Source organism: Hoplias malabaricus, chromosome 13 (assembly GCF_029633855.1).
Source record: "Hoplias malabaricus isolate fHopMal1 chromosome 13, fHopMal1.hap1, whole genome shotgun sequence".
NCBI classification, from domain to species: Eukaryota; Metazoa; Chordata; class Actinopteri; order Characiformes; family Erythrinidae; genus Hoplias; species Hoplias malabaricus.
In genome coordinates this window covers 2,182,185-2,203,498 of record NC_089812.1, presented here as the reverse complement: position 1 = coordinate 2,203,498, position 21,314 = coordinate 2,182,185, and the positions used below count along the sequence as shown (strand labels likewise).

At 45.3% G+C, this 21,314-nt stretch overlaps 1 protein-coding gene across 1 annotated transcript in view; it reads left to right on the top strand.

Moving 5' to 3' along the window:
- tmc5 (transmembrane channel like 5) overlaps positions 1-21,314 on the top strand; it is a 29,586-nt gene that overhangs the window by 1,894 nt on the left and 6,378 nt on the right. The window contains exons 3-14 of the mRNA XM_066642759.1: positions 3,874-5,173; positions 13,051-13,167; positions 15,343-15,445; positions 15,564-15,645; positions 17,155-17,409; positions 17,542-17,684; positions 18,036-18,183; positions 18,269-18,427; positions 19,758-19,921; positions 20,061-20,136; positions 20,336-20,433; positions 20,752-20,847. Of these exons, the coding sequence (XP_066498856.1) occupies positions 3,874-5,173; positions 13,051-13,167; positions 15,343-15,445; positions 15,564-15,645; positions 17,155-17,409; positions 17,542-17,684; positions 18,036-18,183; positions 18,269-18,427; positions 19,758-19,921; positions 20,061-20,136; positions 20,336-20,433; positions 20,752-20,847 (2,741 nt within the window). The remainder of the gene's footprint in view (positions 1-3,873; positions 5,174-13,050; positions 13,168-15,342; positions 15,446-15,563; positions 15,646-17,154; positions 17,410-17,541; positions 17,685-18,035; positions 18,184-18,268; positions 18,428-19,757; positions 19,922-20,060; positions 20,137-20,335; positions 20,434-20,751; positions 20,848-21,314) is intronic.

Below are 21,314 nucleotides of genomic sequence, written 5' to 3'. Positions count from 1 at the left end.
CTGTGAGCATTTGGTTTTAGACATAAACATGACTGAGGTCATTGCTGATGTTGGATGATCATTTCTGGATGATCACAAACACCACTCCAACTCCTCCCAGTTCCTTCACCCCACAGATCACATTTCCACTACGTCTGAGGGCTTTACACACTCTGGCCCGCACTTGGCATTGAGCGGTGACCTCATGCTCATGTGCAGCTGCTCCGAAGCATCCCGTTTCATTTCTAATTCACGTTTCTATAGAGAATATACACACCGTGTGCAGAATGGGGGCACCTTAAAACAGCTGAACTCACTCGGAGATGAGGGCTGACACCAGAGGCTGAAAAACAACACAGCATCAGAAATGCATATCTTTATAATTAGCCGGATAAATAATTCATCAATCTGAGTCAATATCCCTTCACAAGCTCACCACAAGCAGGAACACACTGGAAAATAGAAGAGTGTGTGTGTGTGCTTATGTTGTCATATATTTTCGGGAAACAATACTGAAGAAAAACAAGGTTTCTCCACCTTAGATAATGAAGCAGTTGCATTCCGTCGGCTCTGTTCCACGTTAAATGATGCAGTGGGTACATTCTGGTGCCTACACTCCACCTTAAATGATGCAGCAGTTACATTCTGATGTCATATTTCCACCTTAAATCATGCAGCAGTTACAATCTGGTGCCTGCGTTCCACATTAAATGATGCAACACTAAGTGAATATTTTGTTCCTCCTTAGATAATGCAGCAGTTGCATTCTGATGCATCCATTCCACCTTAATGATGGCAGTCATGCACAGTGCACTTAATGACAATGCGAACAGTCATGTTTGTTTTTATGGAGGAATATTTGTAACATTTTAAGATAAAATATTACAATAATTATTAAATAATTAAATAAATTACTAAATTTGAGTTACTTCACTAAATAAATAAATAAATGATTTATGAATCTGAAATAGAAGCTACCCAGTAAACATGGAACGTCCCTGGACGTTCAAAATAGGTCTAAAAGTAGTCTGTCCGTCAAGGACATGTTTTAAACGTCCATCTTAATAAGTTAGTTAAGTGGTGACTAATCGATAACGTCAGTGGACGTCCAAAATCCATCTTAATAAGTTAGTTAAGTGTTGACTAATCGATAACGTCAATGGACGTCCAAAATCCATCTTAATAAGTTAGTTAAGTGTTGACTAATCGATAACGTCAGTGGACGTCCAAAATCCATCTTAATAAGTTAGTTAAGTGTTGACTAATCGATAACGTCAGTGGACGTCCAAAATCCATCTTAATAAGTTAGTTAAGATTGACTAATCGATAACGTCAGTGGACGTCCAAAATCCATCTTAATAAGTTAGTTAAGTGGTGACTAATCGATAACGTCAGTGGACGTCCAAAATCCATCTTAATAAGTTAGTTAAGATTGACTAATCGATAACGTCAGTGGACGTCCAAAATCCATCTTAATAAGTTAGTTAAGTGGTGACTAATCGATAACGTCAGTGGATGTCCAAAATCCATCTTAATAAGTTAGTTAAGATTGACTAATCGATAACGTCAGTGGACGTCCAAAATCCATCTTAATAAGTTAGTTAAGTGGTGACTAATCGATAACGTCAGTGGACGTCCAAAATCCATCTTAATAAGTTAGTTAAGTGGTGACTAATCGATAACGTCAGTGGACGTCCAAAATCCATCTTAATAAGTTAGTTAAGTGGTGACTAATCGATAACGTCAGTGGACGTCCAAAATCCATCTTAATAAGTTAGTTAAGTGGTGACTAATCGATAACGTCAATGGACGTCCAAAATCCATCTTAATAAGTTAGTTAAGTGTTGACTAATCGATAACGTCAATGGACGTCCAAAATCCATCTTAATAAGTTAGTTAAGTGTTGACTAATCGATAACGTCAATGGACGTCCAAAATTCATCTTAAGTTAGTTAAGTGGTGACCAATCGATAACGTCAGCGGACGTTCAAAACGCGTTTTATACAAGTAATTTATTTCGGGACCAATTAATAACGTCAGTGGACGTCCAAAATACGTCTAATAGTCGTCTTTTCAATTTCTGTGTTTGGACGTCTTTTCAACTTTCATTTTCAACCTTAAGAGAACGTTGATTAGACGCCAGTCATTACGTTATTTCAACGTTGAATCAACAGCTAAATGTTTACTGGGTAATACATATAGTATTTTATTGCTATTTAAACATACGTATTAATAATTTATTGTTTATTATGAAGCATTTGAAAATAAGTCATTTGTTATTTCATAGCTGCCGCTGCAATGCACCATGGGATAATAAACTCTGGCAACAGGTAGCGGCTCTGTCACACAGCTCCAGGGACCTGAGGTTGTGGATTGAAGTTTATTGTACCCCTGTCTTAACCGTTCGTGTGTCAGTGGGGGGACTAGCAAAGTAGGAACTTCATTGTAGAGTGTAACTGCCTGTTTACTGTGCACTAAATAAACAGTTACACTCTACAATAAAACTCTTGAATCTTAAATGATGTTGGGCTACATTCGGCCATCTCCATTCCAATTTCAACCCTGCAGCAGTAGCAGTCTAGTCCCTCTGTTCCACATCACTTGCCTTCTGCTGCCTCCACCTTAAATTAAGTTCTGTTTACAAGCTTATTGTCTTCATTTCTATTAAGATCTGGGTTGTCCCACCTAAAATAACACAGATGTGACACACAAACAGTGCAACAGCTGCCGTCCAGTGCCTCTGTTCCACCTTAAATGACACAGCAGGTGATTGTAGAGAGGGAGTAAAACGGTGGAGACATGGAGATGCCGGGTTCCATTCACCACAGCTGAAGAGAAATGTGGGACCGACCACGTGAACTGCTCTATTTGTCCAGAGAGGTTCACGTAATGTTCAGAGCTTCTGGAAAAATAAAAGGAAGCCTTTCCTATGACTGTGATGACAGGAATGACCCCTACATCATGACACTGCATAAAAGAGAGTGTGTGTGTGTGTGTGTGTGTGTGTGTGTGTGTGTGTGTGTGTGTGTGTGTTTAAGGGGCCGGCCACAGAACGCGCACCTTCTGCTTTATTTAATCTTCACATTTTGCAAATGATGTGCAAATGTGATTCAGCGCAGTGTGCCAGGTGATCGTTAACAGGGATCTGGACTGGAAGAGAAAGGAGATTAATGGCCTGGAAGGAGCTGAATCCCCCAAAACAAACAAGGCTGTGTCCCCCTCCGACGCTCACAAGTGGCCGATCAGTTTAAGCCTCAATTAAACCGAGCGTCTCCAGCTTGCGTTCTTTCTGCCGTTGCTGAAAAGTGCCCTGACTGCATCCCTGCTGCTAAAGAGATCAATCCCGCCCAAGGTCTTTAAAAAAACAACCCAGCATCTTTAAAAGCACGTGCCCACCTTTAAAGCTTCCTGGGTCTTTAAACAAGACCCTACCCCTTTACAAACTTTAAAAATGAGCCCCCAGCTTTAAAAACTCACCTGGATCTCTTACCATGCGTTATAAGAGAATATAAGTACGAGTTAGTCCTAGAGCTGCTGCCACCGTTTAGGACGTGATGTGGCGAGGCACTACCATCTGTGGAGTATAAATTATCTCACATTCAATTAAGGTGGAACTGCCTCCTTAAGAAAGTGCTGACATCAAAGTAATGAAGGAAACAAGCCTCAGGGACGGAGTACAGAGAAACAACACGCCTAACACAACCCTAACCCAATCACACTTAACCTAAACCCCTCCCAGTACACCTACAACCCCACCCCAGGATAAACCTAAACTCCTAAACCCTACCCTATACAACCCACACTCATCCCAATACAACAAAAACCCCATCAAACACAAACAAAGCCCCCCCCAGCACCCTCCAAACCACACCACGTACAACCCATACACCCCAGTACCCTCCAAACCACACCACGTACAACCCGTACACCCCAGTACCCTCCAAACCACACCACGTACAACCTGTACACCCCAGTACCCTCCAAACCACACCACGTACAACCCGTACACCCCAGTACCCTCCAAACCACACCACGTACAACCCGTACACCCCAGCACCCTCCAAACCACACCACGTACAACCCGTACACCCCAGTACCCTCCAAACCACACCACGTACAACCCATACACCCCAGTACCCTCCAAACCACACCACATACAACCCGTACACCCCAGTACAATCCAAACCACACCACGTACAACCTGTACACCCCAGTACCCTCCAAACCACACCACGTACAACCCGTACACCCCAGCACCCTCCAAACCACACCACGTACAACCCATACACCCCAGTACCCTCCAAACCACACCACGTACAACCTGTACACCCCAGTACCCTCCAAACCACACCACGTACAACCCGTACACCCCAGTACAATCCAAACCACACCACGTACAACCTGTACACCCCAGTACCCTCCAAACCACACCACGTACAACCCGTACACCCCAGCACCCTCCAAACCACACCACGTACAACCCGTACACCCCAGTACCCTCCAAACCACACCACGTACAACCCATACACCCCAGTACCCTCCAAACCACACCACATACAACCCGTACACCCCAGTACAATCCAAACCACACCACGTACAACCTGTACACCCCAGTACCCTCCAAACCACACCACGTACAACCCGTACACCCCAGCACCCTCCAAACCACACCACGTACAACCCATACACCCCAGTACCCTCCAAACCACACCACGTACAACCCATACACCCCAGTACCCTCCAAACCACACCACGTACAACCCGTACACCCCAGTACAATCCAAACCACACCACGTACAACCTGTACACCCCAGTACCCTCCAAACCACACCACGTACAACCCGTACACCCCAGCACCCTCCAAACCACACCACGTACAACCCGTACACCCCAGTACAATCCAAACCACACCACATACAACCCGTACACCCCAGTACCCTCCAAACCACACCACATACAACCCGTACACCCCAGTACAATCCAAACCACACCACATACAACCCGTACACCCCAGTACCCTCCAAACCACACCACGTACAACCCATACACCCCAGTACCCTCCAAACCACACCACGTACAACCTGTACACCCCAGTACCCTCCAAACCACACCACGTACAACCTGTACACCCCAGTACCCTCCAAACCACACCACGTACAACCCATACACCCCAGTACCCTCCAAACCACACCACGTACAACCTGTACACCCCAGTACAATCCAAACCACACCACACACAACCCATACACCCCAGTACCCTCCAAACCACACCACGTACAACCCGTACACCCCAGTACAATCCAAACTACACCACATACAAACCAAAAGCTTACAAACGGAAAGAAAACCCTTTCCAATAAAACCCAAACCCCACCATATACAACTATCACACACGCACACACGCACACACACACACACAGGAAACAAGACGTTGGTCCTAGAAACCAATTAACACCAATAAGGATCATCAGACACTGACAAGAGACACTGATTTAATCAAGTGAACTTATCTCTCCATCTGCTGTTGGCCGTCTCCCGTGCCCAAATGGCTGTGTGGCTGATGGCATACGGACGCTCAGAGCCTTGCTGCTGGGAGACTAGTGCAAACGGAAGCGAATAATGAGCCAAGGCTTCTGCTTTCAACAGGCAACACAGTGCTGCTTTTCTGAAGTAATCACAATAGCACTGCCATAATAGAGGGAAATTAATAGACTCGCATATTCATAACTTTGGTATTTGGATGAACAGAGGGAAATATCCTGCTCCAGGAGTCTGACGGAGCACAAAGACGACAAAAACACACTTCCCTGAGGCCAAAGTACACTTTTTAAATGCTCTTGCTATAAAGAAATGGGAAATGGATGGTTTCTGATGTGATGGGTCAGTGTCCACTGGTCAGTTCCACACAGAAAACACATAACTCAGCTGGTTACACAAGGTGAAAGGTGTGTCCCAGCTCCTATTCACAGCCTCATAACTCCTGTAGAGGACAGAGCAGACTCTACAGATACAGTGAGTGTTTGAGCCGTGTTTCTGCAAGGTGCTCTCACAAAGATATTCAACACAGCATCCAGAAACATCCAAACTGACGTAATTTTGATGCATTTCTACCAAATTAATTTGGATCCTGAAGCAAAAAAAGTATATTCCAATGGTTCTAAGAACCCCGAATGGAACTGGCTCTAGAACTCGAGCTCTTTCGCTGGAAAAGGGCTGTGCATGTTACATTAAGGATGAAAAAACCCATTACCTGTTGCTTTAACTTAAGAACATTAAAAATCTCTTTTATCTGTTACCTTTTTTTGGACGGTGATGACATACAAAAATATACAGCGATAATTAGAGAGAAGCATCCCGCAGCTTCTGCCTGCGACAGACCTGCTCAGATGCTTCTGCAGAAATAGATGTTGCTTTTCAAGTTTTTTTAGAGGCTGCTCCTTTTTTTGCTCGCAGCGTTTTGGGAAGATTTCATATCAGCGCCGCTTGCCAAAACGTATTTGTTTTTCAAAGGGAAAAATAAAAAAGACCATTTTTTTAAACTGAGACCCAGGAAGGCGAGTTTCTATTTTCAGATTCTGAGCTGCGCTATCTGAAAAACATGCGTTAGAGGACAGAATGGGAGAACGAGAGAAGGAGAGCAGAGGAGAGAAGCAGGGTTTTTATCGCCCTGTCATGCATTTACATTATTTTTGCATTTTAGAAACATTAAGATCCAGCCTCTCAGCCGTGTGCAGTCCTCACAAACATGTCTTCTCCAGTTAAACACGTCGGCGAAGGCTTTTAGATATAGAAGTGTGTGTTCTCTGATAAGAGTGTGTGTGTGTGTGTTTGACAGAGAAGGCTCTGTAAACTGTCAATTAAGCTTGCTTTCATCTATTCATTCGTCTTCTGTTAGCACATCATGTCTGCAAGTCAGGACCACACCCTGGACACCACACACTCACCTAGTTTTTTGCGTACTACCGATGGGGCAACCCGCTCTCACAGCTATTCGTGATACAGTCACATATATAGAGGACTGCAATTCGTGTCATAGTCGCATATTTTCGACATTTTATGCGACAATATCACGATCGTAAATGAACGGACAATTACCAAACAAACCGTCATATCCGTGCGCCGTGTTATACGACAGTAACACGAAACCCCCTCCTCATTATGGCATCATTACCATCCATTAATATTACTGTCTTATTTTTATTTATGGAAAATATAAAGTTATTAATTCATTATTTGGGGCAGCAGGTAGGTGTCGCAGTCACACAGCTCCAGGGGCCTGGAGGTTGTGGGTTCGATTCCCGCTCCGGGTGACTGTCTGTGAGGAGTGTGGTGTGTTCTCCCTGTGTCTGCGTGGGTTTCCTCCGGGTGACTGTCTGTGAGGAGTGTGGTGTGTTCTCCCTGTGTCTGCGTGGGTTTCCTCCGGGTGACTGTCTGTGAGGAGTGTGGTGTGTTCTCCCTGTGTCTGCGTGGGTTTCCTCCGGGTGACTGTCTGTGAGGAGTGTGGTGTGTTCTCCCTGTGTCTGTGTGGGTTTCCTCCAGGTGACTGTCTGTGAGGAGTGTGGTGTGTTCTCCCTGTGTCTGCATGGGTTTCCTCAGGGTGACTGACTGTGAAGAGTGTGGTGTGTTCTCTCTGTGTCTGTGTGGGTTTCCTCCGGGTGCTACAGTTTCCTCCCACAGTCCAAAAACACACGTTGGTAGGTGGATTGGCGACTCAAAAGTGTCCGTAGGTGTGAATGAATGTGTGAATAAATTATTATTTGGTAAAATATCGAAGCAAATAACGGCTAGAAAAATGTCCTTTTCAGTATTAACCTTTTGAAAATTAGTCAAAATTACGTTAAGTGCAAGAAATGTCGTTAGAGTTAAAGCTAAAGTAGGACACCAATAATAAGCATTGCTTAGGAGAAATATTATGATAAAAGTCTTTATGCCTTTGTTGGAATAAGAACCTATGATCTGTAATTCGCATTATGCCTTTTTCTATGTTATGAGTGATGACGCCTGTAAGGAAGAATTTTTGTGTTTTTATGGTAGTTACCCATACACTTACGATCGTGATATTGTCGCATAAAATGTAGAAAATATGCGACTATGTCACGAATTGCAGTCCCCTATATACGCGACTATGTCATGAACAGGTGATATAGGCGCCCCGAGAAGGATGATTCATCCTTCGAGTGCACCGGAATCTGTCCACCATGTTTTTGGACACTACTACAAAATGGCGGAACCCCAAAGTAGCGCACTATATGGTGAATAGGGCAGAGATTCGTACACAGCTTGAGTTTTTAATTTTAGTTTTACATTTTCACAAAGTCACGCAAAACCCTCACACATGCGGACAGCCACTCCATCTACCAACACGTCCGGACTGTGGGAGGAAACCACAGGGACAGCACTGCGCTGCTTACATTAGCATTAATGCAGTTGTATATATTAGCATTGAAAATGGTTATTTTAGACATTCGCTTTCAGAATGGTCACTTGTTCCTTTCTTAAAAAACAGCAGAATACAATCAGTCTGTATATATTTTTTTATTTTATTGTAGTATCTAGGTAGACCAAACTCTCGCATTGTTTAGCATTTCTAATTTCTTGGGCTGAAATTTGGAGGAGTTGATTTTTCTTTTTAAAAGACTAAAAGGGAGTCTGATAAAAGCAAAAAAAATAAAAAAAAAAATAGCGGGAGGGGGGGGGAATAACTCAGTTTGTGAAAACTCCAGGTTCAGTGGACCTCGACTCTCTGTGTTCACACCACTTCATCTCCACACATTAACATTCCCCCGTTCCTTCCACCTCTTCAGAACAAGCAGATAACGGCTGCCAAAATAAAAGCCCGAGTGCCTCACGCTTCACAGCAGCTAGGTTTTCTGCTCGGGGAGCTAATGTGCCGTGCTCCTGCAGGTCGTTATGATAATGTTCTGCCAGCGCAGACGCAGGGAACTGGCTTTTGCTCTAAGCCCCTCATATCTCAAGTGCTCCTCAAGTATCTGGACGGGGTTTGGTGTTTTTTTTCCCCTCCGTGCCCACACACTTATCTCCAGGGCTGAGCGATTTGGAAAAAATGTTTAATTCTGGAAGGACAATTTTAAGCTGTGATTATTTTCTATAATTTACGCAGCAGGTCATTTTTAGCATCAAAACATAGCACTCTGTATTTAGGAAAGTCGCTTTTTAATTATTTTTTTTTTTCAACTCACCCAAGATGAAGAATCAAACTGTTTTGTGTCCCAGGAGCGAACCAGTTTATTCTCCACAGAATGGGTCTCACACAGTGGGGTGGCCATGTTTAAACAGTATTAAAACGATTTTAAAATAACATCCCTCCATTCTTTCTTTCCCAGAGGCAGTAGATACAATGAGCCAAGTCTATTCTGATTCTAATCTAATTCTGATTCAGTTCTGATTCTGATTCAATTTTATTCGGTTCTTATTCAATACCACTTCTGATTCTTTCGAATTCCAATATTATCCAGATTCTTATTTGATCCTGTTCCTGTTCAATTCTGATTCTGATTCAGTGTGGTGACAGCGGGTGTTCAACTGCCATTTCTCCTCAACACTGACACAGACAGCAGCATGTCCCTGATTTAGAGACTCGTCCACACTACCCCTCCACTCCTTCCATCCCTCCCTCCACCATATACCCATCCATCCATCCATCCATTCTGCCAGGCAGAAGCAGTAGATACAATTACCCATTCCGATCGGGTTTCACTGCACTAGAATAATCCGCCTCATTATTGGCATGAATATTTCATGAGTCATTTTGACAGAACGGAGGAGTCACCATGGCCTTATATTAATGCACTGATGTTCCTCTCTTTCTCTCTTTTTGCCCCTCACCCCTCGCTGCCTCAACCCCTCCGCTGTTTGTGTCTCAATCCACACATTGTGAGTGAGTCACTAAACCAAGCAAATGGCCCTGTGCCCTGCACTTCCCTTGGGACCCTCCTGCTTCACTGCTCTTCTATCTAGAACATCTCCACACTGCTCCTGCAGCTAATGGCACTGGACATGGCCATGAAGCCCCCCACCACCATGAAGTGTAACCCACTGCTCCAGAGGCATCTGTCCACATCTAAATGGTAGTGGGAGAAAGGGTCAGGAAAATAGAGTCTGCTCTTTTTTGAGGGTCTGGTATGATTTCAAAAGCAAATATCAATGCATTCCAATCATCAGAGGGCATTATTTTGGATGCCAGTGATGTCACAGCCATTTGTAAATGGGAGTTCAAGGGTTACTAGCCCCCACCGTTCATTCATTAATCAGTAACCCTTCTAATCCAGTTGAGGGTCGCGGTGGGTCCAGAGCCTACCTGGAATCATTGGGCGCAAAGCAGGAATACACCCTGGAGGGGGCGCTAGTCCTTCACAGGGCAACACACACACTCACACCTACGGACAGTTTTGAGTCGCCAATCCACCTACCAACGTGTGTTTTTGGACTGTGGGAGGAAACCGGAGCACCCTGAGGAAACCCACGCAGACACAGGGAGAACACACCACACTCCTCACAGACAGTCACCCGGAGGAAACCCACACGGACACGGGGAGAACACACCACACTCCTCACAGACAGTCACCCAGAGGAAACCCACACGGACACGGGGAGAACACACCACACTCCTCACAGACAGTCACCCGGAGGAAACCCACGCAGACACGGGGAGAACACACCACACTCCTCACAGACAGTCACCCGGAGGAAACCCACACAGACACAGAGAGAACACACCACACTCCTCACAGACAGTCACCCGGAGGAAACCCACGCAGACACAGGGAGAACACACCACACTCCACACAGACAGTCACCCGGAGGAAACCCACGCAGACACAGAGAGAACACACCACACTCCTCACAGACAGTCACCCGGAGGAAACCCACACAGACACAGAGAGAACACACCACACTCCTCACAGACAGTCACCCGGAGGAAACCCACGCAGACACAGGGAGAACACACCACACTCCACACAGACAGTCACCCGGAGGAAACCCACGCAGACACAGGGAGAACACACCACACTCCTCACAGACAGTCACCCGGAGGAAACCCACGCAGACACAGGGAGAACACACCACACTCCTCACAGACAGTCACCCGGAGGAAACCCACACAGACACAGGGAGAACACACCACACTCCTCACAGACAGTCACCCGGAGCGGGACTCGAACCCACAACCTCCAGGTCCCTGGAGCTGTGTGACTGCGACACCTACCTGCTGCACCACCGCCGCCCTCATTTTAGATCAAATAATTTAAATACTCAGTGCATTAAGCTTGTTGTGTTAGTGACCATTCAAAAAGATTGAAAATATTGTATAAATATATGTACAAACTTGTAATACACAAAAAAAAATAAAAAATAGGAGGTGTACAGAAATATATCGTCGCTGTCCAAAAAAAAACATGTAGGTGCCTGTCACGTGTGAAAATGTGATGATGAATGGACCAATAGAAATGCTCCAGAATTGCATAAATTAAAATGTTTTACATCAACTTCCATTCAAATTTAAGAAGGTATTTTTTTCCGTCCCTTACAAAGTTACTATTTTCTTTGGACAGTGAGGATATGTAATTTATGGAGGGAATAGTACTTAGCCATAAACTATGTGTATATATCTACATACATATCTTACATGTACAGACAATAGAGTAAGAGCATAAAACAATTGATAATTATAATACATGCAAATGTATGAATAAAATGGTGATGATTATTACAAGAGGACCTTAATGAAGAGAAGATTATGCTGAGAACTGAGCACATGTTGAATATTTACCCTCTGGGTCTGGGTTCTGCGGAACCCAAGAGGAAAGCTGTGTGTTTGAGGTGCATGGTATTCAGGGTGAATATTTTTAGTCGGGAGATGCATAAACACAGAGAAGCAGCACATTTATTTACACATTCTAGACTTCAGATACCACTTCATTCACTACACTGTTGACTTGAGACTAAATACCTTTCTAAAAGGTAAGAATAGTAACTAAAAATATTATAATAAAGCTTGCTATATTAATAATAATAATACCTGTAATATTTTTCAGATTGAGAAGAGAGCAGTGAGTCATGATCATGTTTGTTACAATACTGCCACCTACAGTTTGGAACAAGAAATAACCCAGACAGCTAGCATTTACCGGTCTACAGGCAGAAAAGGTTTAGCAACCCGCCAACTGTGGGCCACTGCTGGTCCACCATCGGATTTCCGTCCTGTGTACAATATCTAACTAGTTCATAATCTCCGGAAACGTTTTTTTTTTTTTAATTTAAAGAGACTTTTATTCTGGAAAATAATCCAACTATAAGCAACAATGAGGGATACAACAATAACAAACAGGCCTTATATTAAAAGATTAGGTTGAAAATGTAAACACTGTGCTGGATTAAAATAATATACTAATCTAATTCTCAAAGAATAACGAGATAAATTAAAAAGAGAGAAAAAGCAGTAAATAGGGCTGAATGGAAAAGTGCTTAAATGTGAAATTTTTACTAAAATTACAACCTGTGGTCTGCCCAGAAAACACTAATCCACCTAAATGACCCAAATTAAAGAATACTTTACTTTAGCTCCTGTTCCTGCCTCTAACTGCAGGTGGATGTTTATGCTAAATGCTAACTGTTTTTAAAAAGTATGAAAGCAAGTATCCTTTTAAACAACTAGTGTTAAATCTAAGCAAATGTAAATTAAATAAAGCCATGTGACTGACTTGATAAAGCATGGGAACACTAAAATAATTAAAGAGAACATTTGAATATATATATAAAACCTTTTAAAACTGCCACAGGTAATGCATAACTAACTCTGTCTATCTGTTATTTAATACCTGCCCCTAGCGTGACCTCTTTCGTGCTATTGGTGGCTGACATCTGGTTACCTGGGAAATAGTACACAAAGATAAATAAGAGCTACGCCCAGTGTGTACCTTGAATCCCACTCAATAATTAAACCACAGCTTCCTTGTTCCAGCTACAACACCGTACCTGAAAGCACTCCTCGCTCCCGACTTTAACTTAGATGATAAACACATTAAACTCAGTACTGTTTGTCTCTGTCAGGACGAGCTTATAAACTGAAGGAGATGAATCGGAGGATGAGTTTATTACCTCGCCGAGGAGCGGCCCTGGGAAACCTTGGGCTGACAGAAGAGGAGATCCAAGAGGAGGTGGAGAATGGTAAGCAGCATATCTGTGTATTTTTTATTTTTTTAGGTACACTCTCAGTGAAGCTGTCCATGGGATGCTACCTCTCCGTATATTTCAGTGTTTTTTTACAGAGGACTTGTAGCCACTGATATCATCCAGTGAAATAAAGAATGGTGCCTTCCCTGTTACTGCTCTGTCTGAATTAAAGCAAGTGTACAGATACATGTGTTCACTGAAATGGTGCAAACCATTTGATTGACTCTAAACAGGCTCAACAATTTAATCCATCCATCCATTATCTGTAACCCTTATCCAGTTCAGGGTCGCGGTGGATCCAGAGCCTACCTGGAATCATTGGGCGCAAGGCGGGAATACACCCTGGAGGGGGCGCCAGTCCTTCACAGGGCGACACACACACACTCACACCTACGGACACTTTTGAGTCACCAATCCATCTACCAACATGTGTTTTCGGACTGTGGGAGGAACCCGGAGGAAACCCATACAGACACAGAGAGAACACACCACACTCCTCACTGACAGTCACCTGGAGGAAACCCACGCAGACACAGGGAGAACACACCACACTCCTCACAGACAGTCACCCGGAGGAAACCCACACAGACACAGAGAGAACACACCACACACCTCACTGACAGTCACCCGGAGGAAACCCACACAGACACAGGGAGAACATGCCACACTCCTCACAGACAGTCACCCGGAGGAAACCCACACAGACACAGAGAGAACACACCACACTCCTCACTGACAGTCACCCGGAGGAAACCCACGCAGACACAGAGAGAACACACCACACTCCTCACAGACAGTCACCCGGAGGAAACCCACGCAGACACAGAGAGAACACACCACACTCCTCACTGACAGTCACCCGGAGGAAACCCACACAGACACAGAGAGAACACACCACACTCCTCACAGACAGTCACCCGGAGGAAACCTACGCAGACACAGAGAGAACACACCACACTCCTCACTGACAGTCACCCGGAGGAAACCCACGCAGACACAGAGAGAACACACCACACACCTCACTGACAGTCACCCGGAGGAAACCCACGCAGACACAGGGAGAACACACCACACTCCTCACAGACAGTCACCCGGAGGAAACTCACACAGACACAGAGAGAACACACCACACTCCTCACTGACAGTCACCCGGAGGAAACCCACGCAGACACAGAGAGAACACACCACACTCCTCACTGACAGTCACCCGGAGGAAACCCACGCAGACACAGAGAGAACACACCACACTCCTCATAGACAGTCACCCGGAGGAAACCCACGCAGACACAGGGAGAACACACCACACTCCTCACAGACAGTCACCCGGAGGAAACCCACGCAGACACAGAGAGAACACACCACACTATTTTTACAAATAAACATGATGCATGGACACTTCAATCTGCAGAACAAAATTTAAAAAAGGCTGTAGACAAAAACCTTTACCTATAGCTCTAGGTTCCCATGGTGACTTATGTGCCACAATCTCTTTACAAGGTCTGGAATGTTCCCCCACAACTTCTCAGAATGACGGTGTGCTCGATAACTACAAAAGACCATAGAAATACTCATTTTAAAGGCATAGTCATGTGATCCAAACTTTTAAACAATACAAATGCTTTAATAACCTGTTACATACGACTCATTCTGATCCCATTTCAAGAGAATGATGATGAAATTCATGTTACAAAATGGTTGTTGTGATGTTTATGTTACACTGGGATTTTATGGGTTAAAGGTACATTTATTCTGTGTGTGTGTGTGTGTGTGTGTGTGTGTGTGTACCTTTAGTGATGCACCTATACAGCTGCTTCTCTCCTGACAGTGTAGATGGTCTGGTTTTGGGAAGCGGTTGATTGTAAACACACTTTGACTGAATGCTTCTTTTGTGACCTATTGATTTTGAGGTTATTTACAGACACAGGCAAACACTTATTATCCCAAGATGTATTAAAGTATACTATTAGTACTTTTTATATTATTACGTTTGCTACATAAAATATACTTGACAAATACAAGTAAATACTTAAATGTACTTAATAAGTTTGATTTATTTTCTTTCTGTTCCCTGTTTCTCTGTGTTTATTTGATTATCTTCCGTTTTGACTTATACTTTCTTTGTGTTTCTCTGTCTTCTCTTTGTTTCCCTGCGATCCTGTTTTGTCCCAGACACGTACGAATTAGTCTCTGAGCTTGTGAAGCTCCCAACGAGAGCCAGAATACAGACCATAAGAGCTCTGCCCATGAGCTTCCACGAGAGGAGACACATCAGGTTGGTCGTGCTTATGTTTTATGTATTTTACCATGACATTTTTGTAATGTAATGTATAAGTTTTCAACAAAGCGTACAAATAAAAATAGAAAAAATTAAAATGCTCCTTTGTTTCTAGGAGCAGAGTGATCTCAGTGAAACTCTCCAAAAAGAACGTCCTGCCCACGTGCTGCACTGACTGCAGTCAGAGAGTCTCTCTGGTAAAGAATATAGTGCACTCATGGGTTCTCTGGAGGGATTGATCTCCATTCAGTACTTTTAGGATGAGTTGGACTTGGGGTGGCACGGTGGTGCAGCAGGTAGTGTCACAGTCTCACACGGCACCAGGGTCCTGGAGGTTGTGTGTTCTAGTCCCACAAAGTGTGGTGTGTTCTCTCTGTGTCTGTGTGGGTTTCCTCCGGGTGACTGTCTGTGAGGAGTGTGGTGTGTTCTCTTTGTGTCTGCGTGGGTTTCCTCCGGGTGACTGTCTGTGAGGAGTGTGGTGTGTTCTCTCTGTGTCTGCGTGGGTTTCCTCCGGGTGACTGTCTGTGAGGAGTGTGGTGTGTTCTCTCTGTGTCTGCGTGGGTTTCCTTTGGGTGACTGTCTGTGAGGAGTGTGGTGTGTTCTCTCTGTGTCTGCGTGGGTTTCCTCCGGGTGACTGTCTGTGAGGAGTGTGGTGTGTTCTCTCTGTGTCTGCGTGGGTTTCCTCCGGGTGACTGTCTGTGAGGAGTGTGGTGTGTTCTCCCTGTGTCTGCGTGGGTTTCCTCCGGGTGACTGTCTGTGAGGAGTGTGGTGTGTTCTCTCTGTGTCTGCGTGGGTTTCCTCCGGGTGACTGTCTGTGAGGAGTGTGGTGTGTTCTCCCTGTGTCTGCGTGGGTTTCCTCCGGGTGACTGTCTGTGAGGAGTGTGGTGTGTTCTCTCTGTGTCTGCGTGGGTTTCCTCCGGGTGACTGTCTGTGAGGAGTGTGGTGTGTTCTCTCTGTGTCTGCGTGGGTTTCCTCCGGGTGACTGTCTGTGAGGAGTGTGGTGTGTTCTCCCTGTGTCTGTGTGGGTTTCCTCCAGGTGACTGTCTCTGAGGAGTGTGGTGTGTTCTCCCTGTGTCTGTGTGGGTTTCCTCCGGGTGACTGTCTCTGAGGAGTGTGGTGTGTTCTCCCTGTGTCCGCGTGGGTTTCCTCCGGTTGCTCCGGTTTCCTCCCACCATCCAAAAACACACATTGGTAGGTGGATTGGAGACTCAAAAGTGTCCATAGGTGTGAGTGTGTGGCGCCCCCTCCAGGGTGTATTCCTACCTTGTGCCTAATGATTCCAGGTAGGCTCTGAACTGGATAAGCGCTTAAAGATAATGAATGAATGAATGGACTCGGGTTTGTGATCCAGAACTGAACACACTCTGGAGCAGTCAGTCATACTTCTAGCTGATATACTGACACCTAGTGGCACCTGAATATATCAGAGATTCTCCACTCAATCTATTTTAAACATGGCTGTCCCCATATGTGAGGGACCCACCCTATGGAGCATAAACTGATAAGTTGATGCAGTTTGATTCTTCATCTCTCGTGAGCTGCACTTTGTAGAAAAAGTGCAAAAGAACGTATAAACATTGTTTGGTGGTAAAAATGACTGATTGACCCTTTAATCCAGTCCAAAATCGTGTTTTTTTTTTGGACTAAAGACCTTCAGCTGATGCAAGTGTCTCAGTCTCCTTCTCTTTCTCTTGACCTCTGCTCAGTTTCTCCGCAGGTTTGGCTCAGGTCTCTCCACAGCCAGACAGCGGCTGGTGATTTGGCGGGAAACTCTGAAAGACATCGGCGGCAGATTCGGGTCCTCCGTGCTCTCCTACTTCCAGTTCCTCAAATGGCTGCTAATGTTCAACATCTTCTCTCTCCTTATCAACTTCTCCTTCATCACCATCCCTCAGATCGTACACGAACCAAACATCTCACACCTGGTCGGCTTCAGAGGCCTGGAGCTCCTCACCGGAGTGGTGCGTACGTTTTTACTGAACACAAAAGGTTTCTGCTGCTTAGCGTTGAGTGACATCTATTATTAATGTCAGACCACACCTTGTCTCCGGGAGCAGTGTTACAGCTGTGTGTGTGTGTCTTTCTGTGACTAGGGTTACTTTAATCAAACACTGCTCTTCTACGGTGGATATAATGGCGAAGTGATAGAAACGCATCCCTCCTACAACATGCAACTGGCGTATTTCTTCACCATCGCAGCTTATCTGGTTCTGTGTGGAGTGTCCCTCATTTACAGGTAGGTTTCTCATAAACAGGACACTTAAAGGAACACTAGGTAAGATTGGGTGTTTGCTCTTGGGCTCCCCCTACAGTTGCAGAGTGTAGTTAACATTTAGAGCACTGTCCTGAAATCAAGGGAGATGAGAGAGAGAGGGAGGGAGGGGGTGGGGGTGGGGGTGTTTTCCTACCCTCCTCCAGAAGTTACATAGTACAGTCTCTGCAGTGCCGAGCCCGGATTAGCATTGACACAGGCTCTGTTCTTGCTATTGCAGGTCAGTTAAGCATTACACTGGTTTTGAAGCTGCAGTTTGAAGTTGAAAATGTTACGTAGTGTTCCTTTAATGACCAGTCTTTCCTGCGTTCTCAGCATGGCCAAGTCTTTTCAGAAGAATTTCACCCTGGTGGCGGGTCCCGCTTACGGAGGCGCATGGCGACTTCTGTGCAGCTGGGATTTCAGCGTGATCAACGAGAAAGCCATCCAGAACCACAAGAACAACCTCTGCGTTCAGCTGAAGGTCAGTTTTCTTGCGTCTTGTTTCTGTTGCTTTAGTGTCGCAATATCCCTGTTCTGTCTGTACCACCGCTCTCTGTGTTGTGCAGGAGTCTTTATCGGAGCGTCTCCAGCGGAAAGCTGTGGTGTCTGTCTCTTCCATCGTCCAGCAACTGTCTCTGCAGCTTCTCGCTTGGCTCCTGTCTGTATTGCTGGCCGTCGGCTCCTGCGCTGCCATCTACTTCCTGCAGTCTCACCAAAGCCAAGTGGTGAGCGCCTGCTGTAGTTCACACCCTCTACGACCCTTAGAAATGTCAGATAGTAGCTGTATTTGATTTAGAGCCATGATGTAATCCGTATTAAAGAAACTATTGCAGTAGATTTGTTCTTATACAGAGTATGAATATCACAAACAAAATACACTAAAGGTTTATAAAAATCTTCTGATTTTCTAAAGTTAGTGTAATTTGCTTAGATTTTTTAGTCATTTAGAATTTTTATTTAAATTATTCATTCATTCATTTATTGTCTGTAACCCTTATCCAATTCAGGGTCGCGGTGGGTCCAGAGCCTATCTGGAATCATTGGGCGCAAGGCAGGAATACAACCTGGAGGGGGCGCCAGTCCTTCAGAGGGCAACACACACTCACACATTCACTCAAACACTCACACCTACGGGCACTTTTGAGTCGCCAATCCATCTACCAACGTATGTTTTTGGACTGTGGGAGGAAACCGGAGCACCCGGAGGAAACCCACGCAGACACAGGGAGAACACACCACACTCCTCACAGACAGTCACCCGGAGGAAACCCACGCAGACACAGGGAGAACACACCACACTCCTCACAGACAGTCACCCGGAGGAAACCCACGCAGACACAGGGAGAACACACCACACTCCTCACAGACAGTCACCCAGAGGAAACCCACGCAGACACAGAGAGAACACACCACACTCCTCACAGACAGTCACCCGGAGGAAACCCACGCAGACACAGGGAGAACACACCACACTCCTCACAGACAGTCACCCGGAGGAAACCCACGCAGACACAGGGAGAACACACCACACTCCTCACAGACAGTCACCCGGAGGAAACCCACGCAGACACAGGGAGAACACACCACACTCCTCACAGACAGTCACCCGGAGGAAACCCACGCAGACACAGGGAGAACACACCACACTCCTCACAGACAGTCACCCAGAGGAAACCCACGCAGACACAGAGAGAACACACCACACTCCTCACAGACAGTCACCCGGAGGAAACCCACGCAGACACAGGGAGAACACACCACACTCCTCACAGACAGTCACCCGGAGGAAACCCACGCAGACACAGGGAGAACACACCACACTCCTCACAGACAGTCACCCGGAGTGGGAATCGCATGGTCACAACACAGAGACAGGACACGAATGTTAAATCTATATTCTTATAAACAACTTCACAATCCAATATACCCTCACAATATTGTGATGCAAACAGTGTCTTAGTGCTGCTTTTAAAATCTGATCAGTGCAGCTCTAGTTTCGTGCGTTAAATGTCTGAAGCAGAACTGATGCGGCCCATGTTTTCCTGTTAATCCCAGGGTCCGACCGTCTCCGGTTCAGATTTAACAGCAGAAGCCTCCACGCTGCTCCTTCCTGTGGTCGTGTCCCTCATTAACCTCATCGTCCCTCTCCTCTACTCCCTCATCAATAACATGGAGAGTTACACCAACCCTCGCACCAACGTCTACATCATCATCGCCAGGTCTGATCAGCCATAACATTACAACCGAGCAGCAGTCTGTATCTTAACAGTAAATATCCATTTTCACCATTTTCAAATGAATGATATTGTCACTTCTGATGGTAGTGTGAGTTAAGGCCTGTGCTGCACTTGTCCTCAGAAATGTCCTGCTGAAGATGTCCATTTTGGGAATTCTTTGCTACTATTGGCTGAGCGAAGTTCCCAGCATTACTTACGTAAGTATAAGAACCACCTAATCACACGGGTTCTAATTTAAAGGAACAGGTGCTGAACCCGGCCTTTTTACACAGCGGGGGGTCACCGCTGTGGGGATTTGACCAAAGCAGGTCACAGACGTTTCATTAAAACCCCAGATATACGTTTCATTGTTGAAAAGAGAGAGAAAAGTCTCCTTTAATCTTCTGCCTGTTTCAGTGCTGGGAGTCCTTTGTGGGTCAGAGTGTTTATCGGCTGGTGGTGGTGGACTTTATTTTCTGCCTCCTCGGCTCTTTCTTCGGAGAGTTCCTGCGCAAGTAAGTCCTTAGACGCTCATGAGGTCATATTCAGAGCAGTTCAGAGGTATTTGTAAAGTGGATATACAACAGAAGAATAGAAGAGAGCTCGGATTGTACAGGACTGTGTGGATCAGTTAAAGGAAAGCGGTGAAAGGGTGAGAACGAGAACGATGTTTGTGACGTGTCTTTAAACAATGGCTGGTCCTGCAGTAATTCCCGGGCTGTAATTTTTGCTAATGTGACATTTACAGAGTTTAGGAAATGGCTGCTCATGAAAGCCGTGGAACGAGAAAGTGCTGTAAACCCCTCATTTTGTTTCATTGCTTTTTATTGCAGTGTAATTGGAACCAAATGCATTCGCAGTCTGGGTGTCCCCGAGTTTGATGTCGCAACAAATGTGTTGAACCTTATCTACGCTCAGACGCTGGCCTGGTACGGTATGGTGTTTTATGTGTGTGTGTCTATTTCATATATATCTATATCCAACATGGCTGTGAACACACACACATTAGTGCAGTAGGTGCAGTTAACACACACACACACCCTGAGCTGCAGGTGCCCTACTGAAGTACAGATTGGCTGTGGATTGAGGGAGGAGGATGACGCTATTACATCACTTCCTCCCTCCATTTTCCTGCCAGTCGTGGGGATTAAGACAAGCAACCTCCCAGTCCCAAGCCTACTTCTCTAATCATTATTCATCTTCTGTAAGCACTTCATCTTTATCAAAGTCACAGTAGGTCCAGAGCCTACCTGGAATCACTGGGTGCAAAGCAGGAACACACCCTGGACCGTGGCTATGTCAAAGCTATGAAGTAGTGCCCTCTAGGGTCACAGAATTTGGTGCAACGTGTTTACGAAGCCCCTGTGTAAACAAATGGGAAAAAAAAAACAGGCTC